General features: G+C 41.7%; 1 protein-coding gene across 3 annotated transcripts in view; it reads left to right on the top strand.

Moving 5' to 3' along the window:
- The window catches only part of LOC124788118, a 436,861-nt gene that overhangs the window by 363,471 nt on the left and 49,025 nt on the right, over positions 1-24,365 (top strand). For all 3 annotated transcript variants that reach the window (XM_047255255.1, XM_047255245.1, XM_047255264.1), the window contains one exon: positions 24,019-24,189. In XM_047255255.1, the coding sequence (XP_047111211.1) occupies positions 24,019-24,189 (171 nt within the window). The remainder of the gene's footprint in view (positions 1-24,018; positions 24,190-24,365) is intronic.

The following is a 24,365-nucleotide window of genomic DNA, read 5'->3' as shown; positions in this document are numbered from 1 at the left end:
ACTGCATTCTCCTGACTGCCATGATCTATCACTTTCATGTTCGTCATGTGAAAATCCATGCTGGTTGGCATGAGGAGCTTTCTGTTTGAGACACTTCAGTACATCTGTGTTCAGGATAGATTGAAATATTCTAAAACAGATAAACATTAATGAGATTGGATGGTAGTTTTGTGGATCACTTATGCTAGTCTTCTAGTAGACAAGCATGTAAGTATCCATAGTATGTTATGATTAGTATGAGAAGTAACTCAGCTTCAAATTTTGTATAGAATCCAATGGGTACCCCACCAGCCCTTGGGCCTTGATTAATTTTAGCTGTTTCTCACACCACTGACATTAAAATATGTATGACTAATCTATGCAGTTGTGTGAGAAACAAACTTGAGCACTATTTCTGTATCTTTCTTGATAAAAGACTTTTTGAGAATGGAATTCAATATTTCTGTTTTTGCTTTGCTGCCTTCAATTTACATTCCTGTGTCATCCACAAGTGCCGGGGCAGTGACTTTGGTGCCTTTATGTACAACCAGAATTTCTTTGAATTTTTGGAGATGTCTTTTGATACAATTCTGCTATGGCAGTCATTGGAGGCATCTCATACTGCCCTCTTTGCAGCCAAATGAGTTTCATTTAGCATCTCACTATCTATAGTCTTTGCTGTATCTTTACAAGTTTCGTTTGAAAGGGTTCAGAGAGGCAAACTGCAAAAATTTTTGATGTAGGTTTCTTCACAAAAATATAAGAAACAACAACATCCTTTCACTAATTTTTCTTCAAAGTCACTTTCAACAATTATTAATGACAACTTCTATTAGAGATTCAATTGCAAAAATCTGTCTCTAACTCAGATTTTACAGGAGTTTCAGTACCATAATTACACTATTGTCTTGCACCTCCATTAGCATGTCTTGTAGTGCAAGTTTCTGAGGCTCTCCTAGGCAGTCCATTTCATGTTGGTGGCTCCATGCAGCACCTGCTCTGATGTACGGCTATCTGCAAATAAATTCCAACCACTGCGTACCGTACAAGGAGTATCTCAAGCAAATAATAAACTACAAAACAAGTATTTGAAGTAACACAGGATATCCTACATAAGGAAATGACACATTTCTGTGCTATTTGCACATTATAAACTTTATAATGAAATTAATTGTAGATTTGCTTGCTCACATATAAATATCAAGGGTACAGAAAACTTGCACTTCAAATGCTTACCAGAAAAGTCTTGAATTTATTTCAGCAAAACTTCTGTATCCTCACAAACACCATCCCCCATAAATAAGCACACATTTCTATTTTCTAAGTTCTTTAATTCCAATATGAAGCATACCAGTAAGGATCTTCTTTTTAATATACAGTATATCATTGAACACAAGTCATATTTGCCTTTCCTTCTCATTTATTATTTAGTATTCTATTCAAAACACTCCTACCATTCTTGGTTTTACTTTAGAAAGCTACTTGCTTATGCATTAGATCACAAGCACATACATTTTTTGTATTATTATTGTTATTATTTCCTTCAAAGTCAAATAACCATATGGACTTTAATGTAGTCAGCTGTATTAATTAATGGAATCAGTTCTTTACTGTCACACCTGACTTATTACAATCTTTCGTTTATTTCAACACCCGATTCTACTGGCCTTATAATGACCTTATCAGAGTCCATTTACAGTAGATTGATGCATAAGTTCACAGTGTTTCTGTTTTCCATATTGGTTTTCCAGTTGCTATAGCTTTAGTTATCGATTGCCAGTTTTTATTCATATTTCACTGTTGCTATTGCCATTTTGTCATTTGGAACTAGTGAGTGGAGCTATGGACACTAGAAAATGGAATGCCAAGTGGAGAAAATGACCAACATGTTCCTCCATTTAAGTTCAACAGAGGGGTGACAGCAGTGGAGGTAGTCAGAAACATTTGCACTATGTTTGGGGATAATGCCATTGGACAGAGCACAGCAAAAAATGGTTTTCTAATTTTATGGAGTTTCCTTTTGACATTAATAGCTCTCCACATTCTGGAAGACCACCAGGCTTTGATAAAGATCATTACTCCACAATGATCCATGTCAGTGAACTTGAGAACTGGCAAATGTGATGAACTGTTAGCATTCCACCATAATGCAATATCTGCATGCAATGGGGAATGGTAAAAAATCGGGTATATGGGTACCACATCCTATAAGCCAAAATCACAAATAATTAGTGGATGACCATATGTGCATCTCTGCTTGCTCATCATCAGTTGGCTCATGAACACCACCAATCATTCCTATCCTGTATTGTTACTGGTGACTAGCAATGGTTTGCTTATCCAAACATTAAGAAAAGAAAGTTTGAGCCCAAACAAAGCAGCAACTCCCTGTACCGAGGTGTACTGCAAACACAAACCAATAACAATGAACGGAAAGACTGTGTGAAGTGATTCTCCTCCACGATGATTCCCACTCGCATCCTGCTAAACTGACAAAAGACTCTAAACGAGTTGAATTGGGAAGTAATTCTGCACCCATCTTATTCACTTGATCTTGCACCTTCAGATTTTTGATTTTCCACACTCTGTCGAACAACCTCCAGATGAAAATGCGCTCCGGACATGACTTGACGAGTTCTTTGCCTCATAACCACGTTATTTCTGGTTGCAGAATGAGAAACTTACTGCCCTGGTGACAAACTTGTAAATAGTGAGGAAGAAATTATTACTGTTGATTAAAGTCTTTGTTATGTCTATTTGTTGCGCTATTAAACTTATAGAGAAAGCTGTGAACTTAAGCACCAACTCCTATACAATCCACCATCACTCTTCTTACCCTTTTGTGAAGAATATTTTACCCTTGTTTGGTATTATTCAACTACATTATAGCTAAACTAATCACTCTTAGGAAACTGCATCAATCTAAACATATCATCATTCAGTGCACATTCCTCCTGTACAAAACCCACACCAGTCACAATTACAGCATGTAAAAAACAATACAAGCTATTACCAGATTTTGTCATTTAATAAATTTGACTTACAAAATCCTGTTATAAAAATTAACAAAATTAAAGTCTAGTAACTTTAGTTCAGAACTTGTAATTTGATTAACACAAAAATTAATTAGAACAGTAGCTTCAATAATATGAGGACATATTGCTACTCAGCATATAGAGGAGGTGTTGAGTTTCTGATAGGTGCAACATTTAAACTTTTAGGCAAAATAATCTGATCAGACTCAACACAAAACCAATGTTGAATACTGCCTGACTCAGTTCTCCCCTCCATCCAAACGTGATCCACCCCCACTTCCCAAGTTCGCCCTCTAGTAACTTTCCAGAATTTCTTAACCTTGAACCTTGCCTCAGCATCATTTCCCAAATCCGTCAACATGCAAGCTAAACTGACATCAGCAGAAAAAACCACAATCCTCCACCTACAAACTATCCTGACCTTCTAATCCTAACTGCTGACAAAGGCTTCTCCACTGTTGTTTAACCATAAGGATTACCTGACAGAAGGACTCCACCAGCTATCAGATTTGTCCAACTACAACTCCATAGAGCTATCCACCCAGGATACCCCATTGTGGCTGGTTATTGTGCCCTACTGAGAGAATATCTACTCTCATAGACCAACACCTTTCAGCCTATTACCCACAACTTATCCTCCTATATAAAAGATACCAACCACTTCCTCCACTGACCCTCCACAGATCCTGTTCCTTTAACCACACTACTGAACACTACCTTTCCAAATGCCTAATGGATTACAAATCCTGGTCACCATGACCGACTATATCCCCATCCACAGTTACTTCAACTTTGAAGGTATCACCTACAAACTAATCCGTGGTATGGCAATGGGCACCATTCTATACCAACCTATTCATGGGCCACATAGAGATATCTTCCTAACCACCCAGCATCCCAACCCCTCACCTGGTTCAAATTCACTGATCCACATTCCTCCAGAATCTCAACCTGCTCCCCCATTCGCTTCACCTGGCCCTCCTCAATGCAACAAGCCACCTTCCTAGATGCTGACCTCTGTCCATATAAAACCTATGAACTACCAGCAATACTTCCACTTTGACAGGGTCACCCATTCCAAATGAAGAAGTTCCTTCCATACAGATTGGCCACCCATGACCATTGCATCTGTAGTGACAGGCAGTCTATCTCAAAACATACCAAGGAAGTCATTAAGGCCTTCACAGACTGAAATTGCCCTCCCAACCTTGTACAGAAACAGATCTCCTGTGCCTCCATTCACCAGTCATCCACAACCCTCCAACATCCCATCATATGGCCACACAGGAGCATTTCCCTTGTGACTCAGTACCATCCATCACTGGAACAGCTGAACCACATTCTCCACGAGGGTTTCAACTACCTCTTGTCATGCCCTGAATTGAGAAATGTCCTACCCACTATCCTTCTCACACCTCCCACAGTGGTATTCTGCTGCCCACCAAACCTACACAATATCCTCATTCATCCCTACTCCACACCTGCTTCCAACCCCTTGTGTCATGGCTCATATTCCTGTAGCAGACCTAGATACACGACCTGTCCCATACATCCTCCCACCACCACCACCACCACCACCACCACCACCTACTCCTTTCTGCTCACTAGCATCACCTATTTCACCAAAGGCATGGCTACCTGTGCAAGCAGTCACTTGATCTACAAGCTAAGCTGCAACCACTGTGTTGCACTCTCTGTGAGCATTACAACCAACAAGCTGTCTGTCCGCATGAATGGCCACCGACAAACTGTGGCCAAGAAACAGTTGGACCACCGGGTTGCTGAGCTTGCTGCCCTACAAAAGGTTCTTCACTTCAATGACTGCTTCATAGCCTGCACCATCTGGATCCTTCCTACCAACACCAGCTTTTCTGAATTGCGCAGGTGGGAACTCTTCCTGCAGTCGATCCTATGTTTCTGTAACCTGCCTGGCCTCAATCTTTGGTAGTCACCGCCCTCTGCCCACCTATCTCCTTGCCTGTTCCCACTCCAGCACTACACAACCTTGTATTCCACTAATGCACCCACAGTCTTTTTACTTTCTCCTTTCCTGCTCCCTCCAACCACTGTGTCTAACCTTTCATCTGCACTTAGCTGCCTTAGCCTCACCCTTCCATGTCCCTGTATGCTCCCCCAAGCAGCACTTCACTGCCCCCCACCCCTATCCTGCTACCCCTCCCCATCCCCGTACCAGCCTCCTCCTTATCCCCGACACCAGACTGCTTTTCTCATCAAGCGCTGTTGCTTGCAGTCAGGTCTCAGCGGTCACTGTGAGTGAGAGAGAGTGAGAGAGAGAGAGAGAGAGAGAGAGAGAGAGAGAGTTATTTCAGAAGAAGGCTTTTTGGCCAAAAGTTTCTTTGTTTAGCAATTCCCTACAGTTAACAGAAGAAAATAAATGTGGTTATATGCAAAACTTTTGCAAAAATATCTTCTTAAATTGTTCCCTTGTCAAACATTTACTCTCCCAAGTGACCAACTATAGAGTGAATATCCTTGAGATACTTCAATACTCCAAGTTTTGGAACTGAGCATAGGGTCTCTTGTTAACAATCCATGATATTTGTGTCACATTCTAGACCGTTTATTGTAATTCAATGTCACATCCTGTAATATCTGTAGTCAGTATGTCTGTATCACATCCAGTATTATTTGTTGTCAGTATATGTGTGCGTAACATGATGTATGAGGTCAGTGGGGATGTATGCCATTCTTCCCCAGCCACGAGGCCAAGGAACAATTTGGTTCATAATCACAAGATCGCAAAGGCTTTCTAGTAATCATTAAATGTAAAATATTATATAAACTGAAGTAAATACTTTCACTTTTTGTCATGTGCTTAAATTACCACCATTTTCTTTACTGGGTTTAGCACATCCTTAATGTCTATGTCATTTTGTGCCCAAAATACAAATAATCTAGAATGAATATTCCTTCTGCAGTGGAGTGTGCACTGTCATGAAACTTCCTGGCGGATTAAAACTGTATCCTGGAATGGAGCTCAAATCTGGGGCTTTATCCTTACGCAGGCAAGTGCTCTATCAAACCAAGCTATCTGAGCATGATGCTCTATCCGCCCTCACAGCTTCACTCATCTCTTACGTTACAAACCTCACAGAAATTCTCCTGGGAAACCTGCAGGACCAGCACTCCTGGAAGTAAGGAGCACTTGCCCATGAACAGCATAGATCCCGGATTCAAGTCCCGGTTCAGCATACAGTTTTAATCTGCCAGGAAGTTTCATAAACCATTTAACTGTATGTAGCTAATGGCCTTGCCACATCGGATACACTGGTCATCAAAGTTAAGTAACACTGTGTCCAGTTAACAATTAGATGGGTGACCACTTGGGTACATCAGGAGCCATTGTCTCAAGGACACACAAGTCATTGAAGTGGCTTCCAATTGAAAGACTTACCCCAGACCACTGAGCCATACAACATTATCATAATCAAAAATGGCTCTGAGCACTATGGGACTTAACATCTGTGGTCATCAGTCCCCTAGAACTTAGAACTACTTAAACCTAACTAACCTAAGGACATCACACACATCCATGCCCGAGGCAGAATTCGAACCTGCGACCGTAGCAGTCGCGCGGTTCCGGATTGCGCGCCTAGAACCGCTAGACCACCGCGACCGGCTTATCATAATCATTATTATTTTACATTTATCTCACATCTTACATATTAAAATTGTAAGTAATTATCAACCCATGAGTCTTGTGTAAAATAACTCTTTTCATAACTGTTACGTAATGAGGTTTCAACCTCAACCTCTACACCAGTAACATAATAAAGTAACTTTTCAGAAGCAATTGAAGATGGAAAATTCTCAGTAGTCACAGCAGATAGCAACTTATCTATCAAATCTCTATTACAAGTAGTTTTTCCACTACCAGAGGACAACACACTAGCTTTTAATTCTCCAACTGTGAAGCCATTTTATTTTTAAATACTGTAAACATTTCTGCATTCTAAATTTTTACTCTTGTCAAAATTATCATTTACCTCTATTAATTATTGCTCTACTGTTTGCGTTTTATGCACTGGAGTATCCTGCACTGAACTAGTAGTATCTAAATGATCAATGTTGCACTCTAATGATTCTTCATTCACATCTAGTGAAATATCAATTTTCCTATTTTAATCTTATCTTCAGAATAACTTTCAATAAGTGTCAATAATGATTAATGGATACTAAGCCCATACTAATTGAGATTTTACAGAATTTTGATATTGTCATCATGTACACTACCATCTTGTGTCTTCATTAGCATGTCTCATAATGCAAGGTTCTGAGGCCCTCCTAGGCAGCCTGTCTCATGTCGGTAACTCCATGCAGCACCTGCTCTGATGTAAAGATGTCTACACAGAATATCTTAAACATAGAAATTATGTAATTCTGTGGTATTTAAACAGGTGAACCTTGTCATTGGTGGGGTGGTTTGTGTGCGTCAGCAATACAGATTAGGTGCAACCATAACAGAGTGACATCTAGTGAGAGACCAGACAAATGTGTGGCTCCTGAAGAGGGGCAGCAGCATTTTCAGTAGTTGCAGGGGCTACAGGCTGGATGATTGACTGATCTGGCCCTGTAACATCAACCAAAATGGCCTCTCTGTGCTGGTACTGCGAATGGCTGAAAGCAAGGGGAAACTGCAGCTGTGAATTTTTCCGAGGGTATCAGCTCTATTGTATGGTTAAATGATGATGGCGTCCTCTTGGGTAACATGCAGGGTGTCCCAACAAGAATGACCTGCTTTTAACTTGAGACAAATGTCACTAGATAACTGAAACAGCACTAGATGTAATCGGCATGGTCTAGAGTTTCAGAAAAAATCCGCTAGATGTCGCTATGAGTGCTGACCTGGAGTGTGCAGCCAGTCTTGTGCAATATGGCGTCCGCACAACAGAACACATATTGTGTTACTGAATTTAGTTGTACTCAATCAGAGATTGCAGTTCAGCGGGCGTTTCATATTTGATTTTGTGCTAAACCACCATCACCAAAGAACATTCGACAGTGGTATAAACAGTTTGAAGAAACAGGGTGCCTCTGTAAAGGCAAAAGTCCTGGCCGGCCACACTTTCCTGAACAAACAGTGGAACAAATACGATGAGCATTTGAGCGGAGAACCCGTCAGTCTATGCGTCGTGCTAGCCGAGAACTTGCGTTACCACGCACGACAGTGTGGCATGTGTTACAGCATCGTTTAGCCCTTAAACCATACCGATTACAACTGGTACAAGCTCTTCGAGATACTGACAAAGTGAAGTGAGTGGACTTTAGCAATGGGCATGGAAGATGACACTTTATGTCACGGTTGATATTCAGCGATGAGGCAACTTTCCATATTAGCAGTAAGGTTCACTGTCATAATGTGCATATAAGGGGGCTCGAAAATCCTCATGAAACAATTGAACATGAACGTGATTCACCAAAAGTGAATGTTTTTTGTGCTGTTTCGCAAAGCAAGGTTTATGGACCCTACTTTTTTTAAGAAGAAACTGTAACAGGACAATCATATCTTGCAATGCTATGGAACTGGTTATTCCCACAACTTGACTCTGACAATTTTATCTATCAGCAAGATGGAGCACCACCACATTGGCACAACAACATGCACAGTTTCCTCAATGCCAACGTGCCTCAACATTGGATAGGGCGTACAGGACCGCGAGACCAGGCTTTACACTCTTGGCCTCCTAGGTCCCCTGACCAAGTGATTTCTTCCTGTGGGGATATGTTAAACAATGTGTTTACATTCCTCCCTTAACTCGTGACACTGATGAACTAAAAACCAGAATATCAGCTGCTATAGCTTCAATGACAGAAAACACCTTACGCTCAGTTTGGTGTGAATTCGGGCTATCAGCTAGATGCAGTCCGTGCAGCCAATGGAGGACATATTGAACATTTATGATAGATTTTTATAAACTTCTGTCTTTTCTGAGTAACTTAGTATGCAATTTGTTGGTGTTAAGCCTTTCTTCCTAATAAATAATTCTATTTAAAATCGGGTCATTCTTTTTTGGACACCGTGCATTCTGGAGGTGAAATAGTTCCCCATTTGGATCTCAATGCAGGGACAACTCAGGAGGATGCTGTCATCAGGAGAAACAAAACTGGCATTCTATGGATTGGGACATTGAATGTTAGATCCCTTAATTGACAGCCTGTTCAGAAAATTTAAAAAAGGGAAGTGGACAGGTTGAAGTTAGTTACTGTGGGAATTAGTGCAGTGGCAAAAGGAACAGGACTTCTTGTCAGGTGAACACAGAGACATGAATACATAGTAAAATAGAGGTAATGAATGAGTGGGTTTAATGATGAATAAATAAACAGGAATGTGGGTAAGCTACTATCAACAGCATAATGAACACATCACTATAGCCACGACAGACACGAAGCCCACATCTACCAGTTAGTACAAGTTTATAAGCCAGCTGCCTCAGTTGATTATAAAGAGATTGAAGAAACATACAATGAGACAAAAGAAATTATGTGACAATTAAGGAAGATGAAAATTTAATTTGCAGGACTGGAATTCGATAGTAAGAAAAGGAAAGCAAGAAAAAATAGTAGCTGAATATCGACTGGGGAAAGGAATGAAAGAGGAAGATGCCCTTAGAACCTGATTTAAGAATCATGAAAGAAGGTTATATACCATGGAAGGGACATGGAGGCACTGAAAGGTTTCAGACTGATTATGGAATGATAAGACAGAGATTTCGGAAAAAGGTTTTTTCAACATTTCCAGGGCCATATGTGGACTTTGACCACTATTTATTGGTTATGAAATGTAGATTAAAACTGAAGAAATTGCAAATAGGTACGAAACTAAGGAGAGGGGACCTGGATAAGTTGAAAAATGGAGCACTGAGCAACAGCTGATTGGAACATGGGAAAGGGATACAGTAGAAGATGAATGGGTAGTTTTAAGAGATGAAGTAGTGAAGGCAACAGAGGATCCTAAAGGTAAGAAGACAAGGCCTAGTAGAAATCCTTGGATAATACAGAAAATATCGAATTTAACTGATGAAAGGATAAAATATAAAAATGAAGCAGGCAAAACAAAATACAAATATCTACGAAATGAAATTGACAGGAAGTGCAAAATGGCTACACAGGAATGGCTACAGAATAAATGCAAGCATTTTGCGGGAAAGCTGAAGAGGCCTTTGGAGAAAAGAGAACCAGCTGAACGAATATCGACAGCTCACATGAAAAACCAGTCCTAAGCAACAAAGAGAATGCTGGAAGGTGGAAAGGGTATACAGGGGGTCTATACAAGGGAGATGAACTTTAAGGCAATATTATAGAAATGGAAGAGATCGAATGAGTGGAGTTATGAGACTAAACAGTAAGGTCATCAGCCCCGCGATTTCAAAGTTACACGTGGAACAGACAGGGTCCATTAACAGTGGACAGATCCAGTCAGGGGAATCAAACTATGAAATAATGATGAAGTCAAAACATACACAGCAGAATGTATAAAAGGCTAGCCCAAATCTAAAAATTGAGAAAACAGAGGGATAAAGTGGTCTTTGCAAGGGGAAGTGGTCATGAGTCCCAAACTGAGAAAACGTGAAGAGAGGACCCAACCACAGCCACCCTGCCCCTGCTCCAGGAGGAAAGCAAAACCATGTATCTGAAAATAAAATCCACTTTCACGGAGGAAACCGAGGACCAGTTCAACCATCCGTGAATTGTCTGCTTAAATTAAAGACAGGGAATCTGGAAGAGTATACTTAGTACAGAGGGCCAAAAGAAGGAGACATTCCACCAATATATGGGATACCATCAGTCTGGCTCCACAACCACATTGTGGGGCAGTGTGTTACATAAGAGGAAACAGTGAGTGGGTCTGGTATGATCAACACGTAGACAGTATAAGACAGTGGACTCCTTCTGAGAGGAGCGGAAGGAAGAATGCCAAACAGCAGTAAACTCCTTGATTGTATGGAGTTTATTACTGAGAGCAGTAGCATATCAGATATCATTCTACTTTTGCACAAAGAGACATTTGAGGTGGATCTGCATATCCACAGCTGGAATCATGAAAGGGAATGGGGTCTAAGTATCTGCTTCTCTAGTCAAACAGTCAGTCAGTTCATTCTCTGGGATGCCCACATGACTTGAGACCCAGAGAAAGAAAACTGAGCAGGTGGCACAGACAAGGGCAGAGGGAAGGTCATGGATAGCAGAGACCAAAGTGTGACAAGAGTAGCATCAGTCGACAGCATGCAGGCTGCTCACTGCGTCGGTACATACTAAAACACTGTGGAGGGAGACCTGAGTAACAGAAAAAGAGGGCCCTGTGAATGGCTAGCAGCTCTGCTGTTAACATGCTACATGATCCCGGCAATAAATGGTGTTCTAAGCCAGTAGAAGACGTGAAAACATATTCCACCTTATTTATTGTCTTAGAACCATCAGTGCTGAAGACGGTGGCACCCTGGAATGCTACAAGGATTAACATACAAGATGACAAAAGACCATGGGGGTGACAGAGACCTTAGGACCCTGGAATAGGCCAGTCCTACTTGGTGGTCTAGACACCACGCAAGGGGGGTGTGCAAGGAAATACAAAGGGCACATTACAGTGAGTGCAGATGGAGATCCCGACAGAGGGAAGTGAGACGCATTCCAACCAGCATTCCCAACCATGGGCGGGTATCAGGAGGGAGACATTTCTCGTTTGCAAAGAGGACAGGGTATATGGGATGGTCAAGGAGTCGGCGAATGGAGACTGCGTAAGGAACCAGGAGTTGGCTCAGTCATATTTGTAGAGGGGGGAACCCCGGCTTCTGCTAGCAGACTGTCAATGGGACCAGTGTGAAATGCACGAATCGTGAGACACATCCCACAATGGTGAACAGCGTCAAGGATTTTCAGAGTGGAAGGAGCTGCTCAGCCATAAACCTGACTACCATAATCTAGTCTGGACAAGACCAAAGCATGGTAAAGATGGAGAAGAGTAGCACGGTCTGCACTCCATGATGTGTGGGCCAGGAGGTGGAGAGCATTTGCTTCCGCATGCATGTGGTCTTCAAGTGACAAATATGGAACAGGCAAGTCAGCTTTTTATCAAAAATGAAGCCCAAGAAATGAGACTGTGCTACCACATCTAGCAGCTGGTCACCTAAATATAGTTCTGGATTGGGATGTACTGTAGGTTGATAACAAAAATGCATAACCCGTGTTTGGGGGAGAAAACTGGAAGTCATGGGAGATGGCCCATGCCGAGGCCTGTCGGACAGTGCCTTGGATCTGGCACTCAGCAGATGTTACCACGTGGGAGTTGCACGAGAAGCAAAAATCATCGACATACAATGCCGAGGTAACCACAGGCCCAACAGAGGTTACAAGCACATTGATGGCTACTAGTAAGTGTGACACTTAACAAAAAAGCCCTGTGGGATACTGTTCTCCTGAATCTGAGGTGTGCTGAGTGAAATGCCAGTTCGAACCCGGAAGAACCGGAGGTATAAAAACTCACAGATAAAAATCGGAAGCAGGCTGTCAAAGCCCCAGTCATGGACACTAACTAAAATGTGATGGTGCCAAGCTGTGTTGTATGCCTTATGTAGGTCAAAGAAGACTATGACAAGGTGCCGGCAGTTAGTAAAGGCCTGTCGGATTGTGGTTTCCAATCTGAGTAAAATGGTCAGTTGGAGATTGTCCTTTCCAGAAGCCACATTGGTACAAGGACAAAAGGCCCTGAGATTCAAGTACCCAACATAATCAGAAGCTAACCATCCTCTCAAGCAGTTTACAAAGTACCCCGTCAGGCTAATAGGGCAATATCTGTCGAGAGATGTTGGATTCTTGCCGGGATTAAGGACGGGGATAGCTATACTGTCTCGCCATTGCAACTGGAAACCACCTGTGAGCCAAATGCAGTTGAAGACCCTGAGTAGATGCTGCCTCTGGGTAACATCCAAGTGTTGGATAATCTGGTTGAGGATGGAATCCGGGCCTGGGGACATGTAATGTGAAGAGATAAGAGCCTGCAAGAATTACCATTCAGTGAAGGTTTCATTATAGGGTTCAGCGAGGTTGGGGTTGAAACAGAAGGAGGTATGTTCAACTCAGCATTTCTGCCAGAGAAACACAGCAGGATATGAAGAGGACGCCGGTGCCATCGCAAAGAGTGTTGCGAGGTATTCTGTGATGACCAATAGATCAGTACACAGAGCACCTTGGAAGATAAGACCCTGGACAGCTGTCAGCCCAGAAGGTTACAGAGCTTGGACGAAACCTGGGAGGAAGAGGCATATGCCCCAGAGAGGAAACCACTCCCATCATTCCTTTTACTTTGCTTAGTAAAGTAACAAGCCTTAGCATGCAGAAACTTAAAAGCAAGTTGGTTGGTCTGTGAAGGGTGTCATTTAAATTGCTGCAGTGCCCGTCAGCGGTCCTGGACAGCGGCTGCTACATCTTTGGTCCACGACAGTGCTGGTCGACGATGAGTGGATCCTGTGGATAGGCGAACAGCTGTGCCAGTAGCATGAAGAACAGTGGCAGAGACACCATGCACAACCGCATCAATGAAATTCAAGAGAGAGGTGTAAAAGTGCACATCAGACTACATAAAGGCCAACTGACCCTGTGGAATGCCCAACATGGGGAGCTGCCTGCCTGGCGGCGGCAGGGGAATGATGGAATCACCAGAAAGTGTTCACTGTCACAAAGATCATCATGGGGTGACCAATGCAGGGAAGCCACGAGAGCCGGAGAGGAGATCGTGCAGGGGAACAGTCACTGAGGAGAGACAAATCAAACCTGTAGTAAGTTGGTCAATTAGGAGAGGTGGGACTTCCCCAGAGGTGGTGGTGTGCTTTGAACGCCCCAAGGAGGAGAAATGGGGTGGGAGTTGCTGTATTAAGGTAGACAGTTCAACATAAGGACATGGCCAACCTCGAGGGAGGTAGACATTGTGAACAGTGATTGCTCGAGTCGTTCGCATTCCAACCACTATTACTTCCAGATTGATACTAAGGGGGATCCAGTCACTAATGACATCAGAGCAAACCAAAGTGCAGACACCTCCAGATGCTATCCCAGGGCCAGCACACTTCTGACAGAACACCCAATAACCACAAAATGTTGAAGAGTGGTCATCACAGAAGTGCGTTTCTTGAAGAGCAAGACAGAATTCAGAATAGGAGGAAACAAGACGTTGTATTTCCAATAGGTGATGATAGTATCCATTGCAATTCCACTGGATTACCATGTGGTGAGTGTCCAGGTTAGATATAAAGAAGCCGAGAGGAGGTCATGTCACGCGGTCTGTTGTCGTCACCAAGGATGGGGTGAAATCCATAAAACAGACTCAGATTTCAAGGGGAGAAATGGCACCTCTGGGGACTCGGGGGGGGGGGGGGGGGGGAGGGGGGCACTCGTTCTGGAACTTACGTTTCTTTTTCTTCTTCTTCTCCTATTTCAGAGGTGGAAAAGGTCAGGGCACTGAGGGACTACAGGCTTCTTAGAGATCCAGAACCAAAAGAGAGAGGTGACCTTGGGGCGCACAGGTTATGTCTCGTGGCTGAGTTGTAGTAGTAGACTTCCAGCCTGAGACATGCCAGAGAGAGGCACCACAGGGGGCAGGGGGGAGCCCCATCACTTGTAGGTGCCGAAGATGAGGAGCAGTCAGGGAAGAGGAGTGGCTCCCGGAGTGGAGGGTGTGAGAACTGCAGGGTAGGGGAGAGGGAGGTGGAGGGGAGAGGGGGACGGGCTGGGGTAAGGAAGAGGTAGGGGGGGGAAAGGACGTGACAGATGCAAAAGTTGAAGAAAGTGACACCGGATGGAGTCAGTGATATCTCCGATGAGCCTCAGCATAAGATAGGCGATCCAGGGACTTGTACTCATGGATCTTCTTTTCTCTCATGTAAGTGTGCAATCTGGTGAGTGGCGAGAGTGACAGTAATGACAATTGATACACACAGATGGTGAAACACAGGGGCTTCCCTCATGGAGTGTGTGTCCACAGTCACCACACAGAGAGTCTGCCATATTGCAGAGAGACATAAGGCCAAAACGCAAGCACTGAAAGCACCTCACGAGTGGTGTAATGTACGACTTTACATAACATCTGTAGCACATAACCTCGCCATTTTCTGGGAGAGCATCCCCCTTGAAAGCTATAATGAAGGTGCCAGTATCTATGTGGTTGTCTTTACAACCCGCCTGCACACATCAAACTAAATGAAAGCTGCGTCACTCCAGATTAGCCCAGAGTTCCTCATCAGTTTGCAGGTCCCTATGAAAAATCACTCCCTGGGCTATATTTACAGATTGGCGAGGTGTAATAGACACTGGGACATTGCCAAAACAATCAAAAGCATGAAAAGCTGCAGATTGGGTAGCAGAAGAAGTTTTGTTCAACAGAGAGTCCAACCGCATCTTACTGATAGACTCCACTTCACTAAACTTGTCCTCGATATTCTCCACAAAAAACAATGACTTCTTGGCAGTGAATGTGTCCCTGTGTGTCCTAGTACAGATGCAGTAGCGGGGAAAGTGTTTCATCCCTGGATGGTGAGCCTGGCCCTTCTCCCACGGTGTAGCCATGGAAAGGAGGGCTGCCGTGTCATACAAAGCAGCATTCTATGATTCTTCACCATTTGAAGAGACGGTCATTTCATAATGACCAGACTTTTGCAGCTTGATACGCTTCATATGCCACGCATCTGGCCTGATACTACCCACTCAGATCAGGAGCTCTCCGAAGAGTTCCACCACGTGCCTGGCACAGTGGCCATTGCCAACAGTTCCGATGCTCCAGAAGACAAACAACCATTCCTTGGCATACATGGGGAGGGAACAGCTCTGATATGAATAGTGTGATACCTGTGTTGTCAGGGGACTCAGACAGATGGGTACCTAACAGCCCCACCACACGAACCAACTACATGTGCTGGTGACCTAGTGGGGGGAGTGGCTACAGCAGGGAAGGACGAGGGTAAAAAAGGGGGAAGAGGAATCCATGGCAAGACACTAGGGAGGGAGTTCTTCCCCAAATGGCTCACACTAAAAACAGAAGATTTAGAAGTGGAGGTCAAACTCAAGCTGGAACCTAAACACCAAAAAGGACAAAAATGAACAAGCAGGAGAAAAAAACTGAAAGCTATACAACACAAGGAACAAGGTGGAGAGCCTGGTCGACATAAACCAGAACAATGAGAGAGAGGAAGGAAGGGGCAGCAGTGAAGGAGCAAGGATAGGGAGGGAGAGGCAGGATGATGGAAATGTAGCCAGGGAAGGAAGAATGGGCTGCAATAACTCGGGGCCACATGTGTGCCATGCACGATCTCATGAAAGAACCATGAGTCCCCTGGGGGTTAGAAATGGATGAGGTCATAGATGAAGGTGAGATGGGAAATATGATAATGCAAAAAGGATTTGATCGAGCTCTGAAAAAAGGCTTATCTTGAAACAAGGCCCGCAGAGTATACGCCATTTCATCAGAACTACTGATAGCCTTATAAGAGTCATTAATGACAATACTCTTCCATCTGGTGTGCAAGATTTATGAGGCACACAAATACCCTCAGACTGCAGGAAGAATGTTATAATTACAGTTACAAACAAAGGTGCTGACAGGTGCGAAAATTAGTCAACTATCAGTTTAATGAGTTATGGTTACAAAATACTAACACACATTCTTTACAGAAGAATGGAAAAACTGGTAGAAGCCAATCTTGGGGATGATCAGTTTGGATTCTGGAGAAATGTAGGAACGCACGAGGCCATACTGACCCCACAACTTATCTAAGATATATGAGTCAAGGAAAGACAAATCAACATTTAAAGCATATGGAGACATAGAGAAAACTTTTGACAATGTTGATTGGCATACACTGTTTGAAATTCTGAAGGTTGTGGGGGAAAAATACAGGGAGCAAAAGTCTATTTACAACTTTTACAGAAACAAGAGGCAGTTATACGAGCTGATAGGCATGAAAGGGAAGTGGTTGGGAAGGGACTGAGACAGGATTGTGGCCTATCCCCAACGTTATTCAATCTGTACACTGAGCTAGCAGTAAAGGAAACCAAAGAAAAATTGGAATAGGATTTAAAGTTCAAGGAGAAGAAATAAAAAGTTTGAGGTTTGCTGATGACATTGTAATTCTCTCAGAGACATCAAAGGACTTGGAAGAGCAGCTGAATGGAATGGACAGTGTCTTGAAAGGAGGATTTAACATGAACATCAACAAAAGCAAAATAAGGATAATGGAATGTAGTCAAATTAAATGAGGTGATGCTGAGGGAATTAGATTAGGAAATGAGACACTTCAAGCAGTAGATGGGTTTTCTTATTTGGGCAGCAGACTAATTGATGATGGCCAAAGTTGAAAGGATATAAAATGCCGACTGGCAATGGCAAGAGAAGCGTTTCTGAAGAAGAGAAAGTTAGCTCCGAAATAGACTTAAGTGTTATGAAGTCTTTCCTGAAGGTACTCAGGGTTGTCACAAGTTTTCCCAAGTGAAATTCCCTGATATTTCCCAGATTTACAGACAAGTTTTAGCATTTTTCCCTGAAAAATTTTGAGATCACAAGGGTAAGTTAAGGTGTAAGTCGACAATCTGTCTTTGCAGCTACGGTACAAGAAACAATAGTGCAAACGAGAAAATATTTTTAAAAAATGCAAACAGATGACATTTCCTGATGTGAGCAAAATCTTAAGGTACAACATCAACATCTTTTGTAATGAACTGTTTTTAGATAGAGAAAGCAAGCCAAATGGTATGTGTGTTTCATTAAGAACACAGACATTATTTTATTTCAATAAAACAAAACACATTTGGTGATAAAAATACACATTTCCTTGGAGGTGCAAGACAGATTTGAAATACCTTCACTGATTTAAGAAATAACCTCAGAAAAAGTAGGCCCCTTGGAAGAAGTGTATAAGGATGGGAAGAATTGTGTAAACCAACACTGCAGGTGACCACCAATAAAATGTTGTTTCTACTATGTTCGTTATTGTTGGTTATCACCACTGTGTTTTATCTACTATTTTACAGGTGTTTTGAGATTTTTCTTTCGAGAAATATATGAGTATACAGCATAAAAACTGCCAGCAACAGACACCATTTTCTTCTTCTTATTGTCCATACTTTCTAACATATAAACTACTTTTTAAGTGCCAAAATGTACTATAACAAATAAAATGTCTGTAAAACGTAACAATGCATAACATACTTGCGGTGAGAGAGTCGCAGTTCCTGAAATCCATTTCCCATGGCCTCTGGCATGCTGGGCAAAACTGCAGTCCTGGGTCCATGCATAAACCATGAAAATCTGCTGCATTATGCCACACACAAACCGAACCAGCCAGCAGACAGATCGGCGAGACTATATCTGATGGGCAGGGCCTGCACATTAGTGGGAACCGAATGGCTTCAATCGACAGACCAATCCATTAGACACCCACAGAAACGGCTTGCGGTTTTGGTCCGGTGTGGACATCCACTCATATGGCCAGCTATTCACGAACCACAAACAGCATGATGATGAAATGAGACCATGGTGATCAATCCATGCAACACATAACTTTTTCAAACACTCTGAGTCTGAAAAATAATGAGGAGAGACAGCAGCTCACCATAAAGATGATTGCTGAGCTGCAGACAAGCACATAGAAAAGACAATCACACTCTCACAACTAAATTAGATGTTCATCCATACCTTTTGTCAGAAAATGAGCGCGCGCGCACACACACACACACACACACACACACACACACACACACACACACATTCACACAATCTCTCAGACACAACTTGTGCACACACGACCACCATCTCTGTCCACTTTGTGTACAGTCTCTGAGAATCAGTTCGAAACAAACCACTCCTCATGCCTTCCTGCCTCTCATCAACAGCTGCTAGGCTAGCGGCAAGAAGTGGTGTCAGCACTGAGTGCAAGCTAAGGGGAGTGGTAGGAAGGAGAGAAGCAGTAGTAACAAGGGAGTAGGGAAGTGGCACATGTACTCAGCTGCACCCAGCAAGTGAAGATGCATGACACCTCAGTAAACAAACCACTTCACCGACTGAGACAAAAACAAGATTTTTCCTGTGGTTTCGGTTTTTTTTTCCAGAACCTGTGGCAACCCTGGTATTTGTCTGGAGCATACCCTGGTATTTGTCTGGAGCATAGCCACACATGGAGGTGAAACATGTATAGTAAACAGGTTAGATAAGAAGAGAATAGAAGCTTTTGAAATGTGGTGCTACAGGAGAATGCTGAAGATTCGGTGCGTAGATCGCCTAGCTAATGAGGAGAAGTTACAAGAAATTCATGGCACAACCTGACCAGAGGAAAGAATCAGTTGATGAGTCACATTCTGAGACATCAAGGGATCACCAATCTAGTACCGGAAGGAACTGTGTGAGAGGCTAAAATCATAGATGGAGGCCACGAGATAAATACAGTAATCAGATTCAGAAGTATGTAGGCTTCAGTAGCTGGAGGAAATGAAGAGGCTTGCACAAGATAAGAGTAGCATGGAGAGCTGCATCAAGCCAGTCTTCAGAGTAAAGACGATGACAACAACAATAACAACAACAGCAACAACAACAACCACCTTTATATTAAAATTAATTATAGACGCTGTTGCTTATTTATGGACAATGAGGGTACAGAAAACTTTGCACCTCTAATACTTATGGGAATTCCCAAATTTAACTCAGCAAAAATTTTGTACCTCTAGCTTTATGGTTATTGTGTAGTATGGAAGGTCCCTTTCATCACAATCTACTAAATACATATCTATCCAGTGAACTGTGAACTATTGTTTTAAACTTGAGCCATAATTTTTCTACAAGCCTCTGCCAGAGGTAAATGTTTGCTTTGAGATGTGACATGACTGCTAGCCATATAGTTTACTAAACAGGGAAAAAATATATTGGAAATTCCTGGATGGAGAAATACATACATTACGGGAAGGGTAACCACTCATCTACAGTGGACTGATGTGTGGAGAACATAAATGCGTAACAGAAAACGGCATTCAGCCTAGCTATTGAGCATTAGCACTCACACACTCTCTCTCTCTCTCTCTCTCTCTCTCTCTCCCTCTCTCTCTCTCTCTCTCTCTCTCTCTCTCTCTCTCTCTCAACTACTGACACCCAAATACGATTTCCTGTGGCCATGGCAATACTCTTAATGTACCCACTGGCGCGTGTGTTTAGGTGTCTGTGCAGCTGTGTATGTGAATGTGTGTGTTATTACTAGAAAAAAAGAGTTAGTACTTGAAAATTAACATGAATGCTGTTTTCTATTAGTTACGTGTTTCTGTTTTCCATGCATCAATCTGCTGTAGGTGAGTGGTTGCCTTTCCCTTAGTATATGAAGCAGGTAATTTTTCCTACTGTTTTAGTTGAATCTGGTACTGCAGTAACCAATGTTGCCACTGAAATCAGTTTCAATAAGGCCATCAGCAAAGAGGTCAGATCAGTTTGATGCTATTAGATCTAACATATTTCCATCACAGGTGGGCTTATCTGTTTTATGTAGCTCTCAGAGTAGGCATTTTCTATTGTTTCATAGCATGTCTTGCTATTTCTCAACTGACTGTTGGATGATTAAAGGCTCCTTCTATGATGACAGTGTGATAGGGGGACATACATACTAGCGAACTGAGATTTTCTCAAACATTTTTGGTCACATCTGAGAGTGAAGTGTGATCAACATAAAGATCCAATGACAAGTTTATGCCCTCTTTGATACTGATTCTTGTTCAAACAATACTGCATGTAACTTAAATTTCTATATTGATGAATTTGAGTTTCTCGTCTATTGTGAAATACACACTATCCCATTTCACATTAGTCCATCCTTTTGACATACACTTAAGATTCACCCCAAAAATCTCACTGCTGTCAATTCTGGGTTTCAACCAGCAACATAAGTTTTAGACTCTTTGCCACAGAACTTAAAACCATGAAATTCCCTGTCTTCATCTGTTGAAAGACACACCACTAATGATGAGTTGTCATAGGTAACAGAGTATTCATTCACTTATGATTATTCGAAGAGAATAGCTTCTGCTTAAGTTTTCATTCCTTTTGTTTTGAGAGTTTTTTTGCTAAATTAGATTACTTCTTTCTCTTTTCTTCTGCTAATCTAGGTTAGGTATGGGCAGCCTTTGGTGACCCGGGAGCTTGATTCACATACTTACTCACACTTGCAGACCACCTTGTCACATGATGTAACAGCACCGCTCCTTGTGCGTAAAGTCGAAACTACAGTAATCGTAAGGCTGGGGTTTATGGAGTGACAAACTGATATGAATGGCACCCTGTTGCCATTGTTCAAACCTGCACATTTTGCGAAAAGTCTGCAACTTTTTTTGCGCCATTGCCGCACGCACATTAGCACACAGGCCACGACTTCACGCTCACAGTGGAAATATGTTTCTCCTCGTGGTTCAAATATTGTGGAAGCAAAAAGGCTTTGGTTAAGTGTGGATTAAGCTAAACTTTCATTGGTATGTATCATTAGTTGTAAACCCAAAGCAAGCAGAGTGTCGGCAGAAATATTTGAAAACAGATCCTGGGCGGAGTACAACGCAAGCACCTGGCTCTCTCTCCTACAATTTTATTCTGTGGGGTAGACAGAAATGAATTGCGGGTCGGATAAAGTCTGAAAACCAGCAGTTGTTGCCCATCTATGGCCTAGTGGCTTCTTCATTACTGTTTTTGTTAACAGCATCTGTCAGAATTATTGGTGTAGTTTCCTCAATCAAATAAACTGGCAGATACTCTTTACATCCAAAAACATCTCCTTTCATTGGACAATACTGAATACTCAGGTGGCAAAAGTGAAGGCGAGTGCTCAGCCAAACAGTTCAATAACACCATAAATTGCTACTCACCACCTTAAGCTTGCCACAAGATTACAATGTGTTGTTATGTGGATGTACAAGGAGTATTTTTTGTAGTTTTAACAGAATCACTTACTTGTTGAAACTTTCTGGAAGGTTAAAACTTTGTGCCAGATTGAGACCCTTTTTCGGGCAAGTGCTCTACTGACTGAGCTACCCAGCACGACTTACGACCATTCCTCACAGCTTTATTTCACCAGTACCTTTCTTCCAGGAGTGCTAATGCCACAAGTTTTGCAGGAGAACTTCTTTGATGTTGGGAGGGTTGAAGATGAGGTACTGGTGAAGTACACCTGTGAAAACAGATTGAGAGTTGTGCTTGGGTAGCTCAATTGATAGAGCACTGGCCAGCAAAAAGCAAAGGTTCCAAGTTCAAATCTCAGTCTGACAACAGCATTAATCTGCCAGGAATTCCACATTAGTGCACACTCCGCTGCAGAGTGAAAAATTCATTCTCACTTACCAGTTAATTTCAATTAATCCCACAGGGAACAGTGAAATATATTTGCAACAGCATAACATCAACCAAATGTACATTTGAAAATGAAATGAAACCTAGAAAACCACATTTATGATTGACATCATCACACATGTAACTGACAGTCAAACTAAAGACAGAATAGACATACAAAAGCAAAAATTCACTTAAAATGTTTTTAATTCAACAATAATTAAAATAATATGGGAGTTAACTATTTTAGCTGACAAAGCATTAGCTGAGGAGATGAAGGGCTGCTAACATGAGATAATTAAACTTTCCAAGAACAATTTCCCCTACTTTTTGATTTCTCATTGAGTTGTGTAGTTAACCTCCATGGCCAGTTATCCTCATTTTACCCTACTGTGAATCTAATAAGAAAAATTTTGAGAGTAATGACTATCTTGTTACCAGCAATGTATTTAATTTGTGCACTGTTTACCTTTAAGGACTGTGTTTAGAAGCATGGCATGAATATCAAGACACACTGTGAATAACTATTACTTTGCCAAGGGCTGATATTTTATAAAGAAAAAAATATCAGTACATTATCACTGCAACCCTTGTGACATGTGACCATGAAGTTTTTCTTAAACTATTAGAGCACTAAATGATCACAAAGACTACACAACAGAAGTCTCAGAATTGTAACAACAAGTATTTTGCAATATCTAGCTACTTCAAAAAGCTTATCGCAATATCTAGTTACCTCAAAAAACTAGAACTGAAAATTAAGTAGTTCTTGCCAAATTTCAAAAGAGAGAGAACAAAATATTGCCCCAAAAACAATTTTTTCACGTAGCAAGGGTTCACTGTTCATACCTCTGATGGATTAAAATTGTGTACTTCTCAAAGAGAACTAAGAATCATAATTGAAAGTCGCTAGTGTAATAAGATATATAGATTGATTTTGACATTTAATCCACAAGTTTGTGTCCCCTACTCTATCAAGGATCAGAGACCATCGCCCTAGTGAAATTAAACACAGATTTGGAAGACATAGCTTAAAAAGGCATTGATTGCAGAATAAATTTCTCATGCAGAAGTGAACAGTGCACTGGGAAAAAGAAGATACTGTCTGAGGAATAATGATAAGAGAGTTGCCCGCAAAACACATAAATCTGTTTAATTCTCACCTAAATGACAATTTTCAGCTTCAATTTGCTTCTCTTAGTTCTTGATTATGTTAACACTATCAATTTTTCACAATGTTCTCTTCTTTTCTTGTGTACTTTATTTTGTCCTTCAAATTTTTTCCTGAACTTGCTTAGTCTCCAGGAGAGGAAAAAAATCTACTGTTCAGACAGCTCACACTCTCGTTTACTTATTTTGAATGAGTGTGGCTATGTTCAGATCACTTAAGCTATTGTGTATGTACTGTTATGTATCCTTAGTGTTATTTCTTATTCTGCAGTGGAAAAAATTTTCTTAATATTATATTTAAGTGCTGCCAGATATATGTTGCATGCAAGACAAAACCAACACAAGAATTTATACCGTCCTTTGACACAGATCACAAAATGTCAAACAGAAAAATGAACAAGTTCTCATGTTTTGCCTTTGTGAAGTTGTTCTACTGTCACATAATACCATGCTGAGTAAACACACACAATCATCTTCCTGTTACAGGAGGATTTGTACCTCAAGTGTCAAATCTTGATGGACCCTTCTACGAATCTAAATATGACATCCCGTATCATACTACAGGTGTCAACATTCCTGAAAGTCACATCCAGTTGGATATAACTACTGGAACAATAATCCCGCCATCCATTACAATACTACCGAAACCTGAAAATGGTAAGTAGATTTGCTTTTTCTCTGAAAAGTAATATAAAAGTTATTTTATGATCATGTTCTCACTAAGATAAGACATACAGCAACCACACCAAACTATAAACAATGAGACCTAAGAGATTTGTAGCTATTTAACTCTCTCTCTCTCTCTCTCTCTCTCTCTCTCTCTCTCTCTCTCT

The sequence above is a fragment of the Schistocerca piceifrons genome, chromosome 1, assembly GCF_021461385.2.
Source record: "Schistocerca piceifrons isolate TAMUIC-IGC-003096 chromosome 1, iqSchPice1.1, whole genome shotgun sequence".
Classification (NCBI taxonomy): Eukaryota; Metazoa; Arthropoda; class Insecta; order Orthoptera; family Acrididae; genus Schistocerca; species Schistocerca piceifrons.
This window is presented reverse-complemented; position numbering and strand designations above follow the sequence as displayed.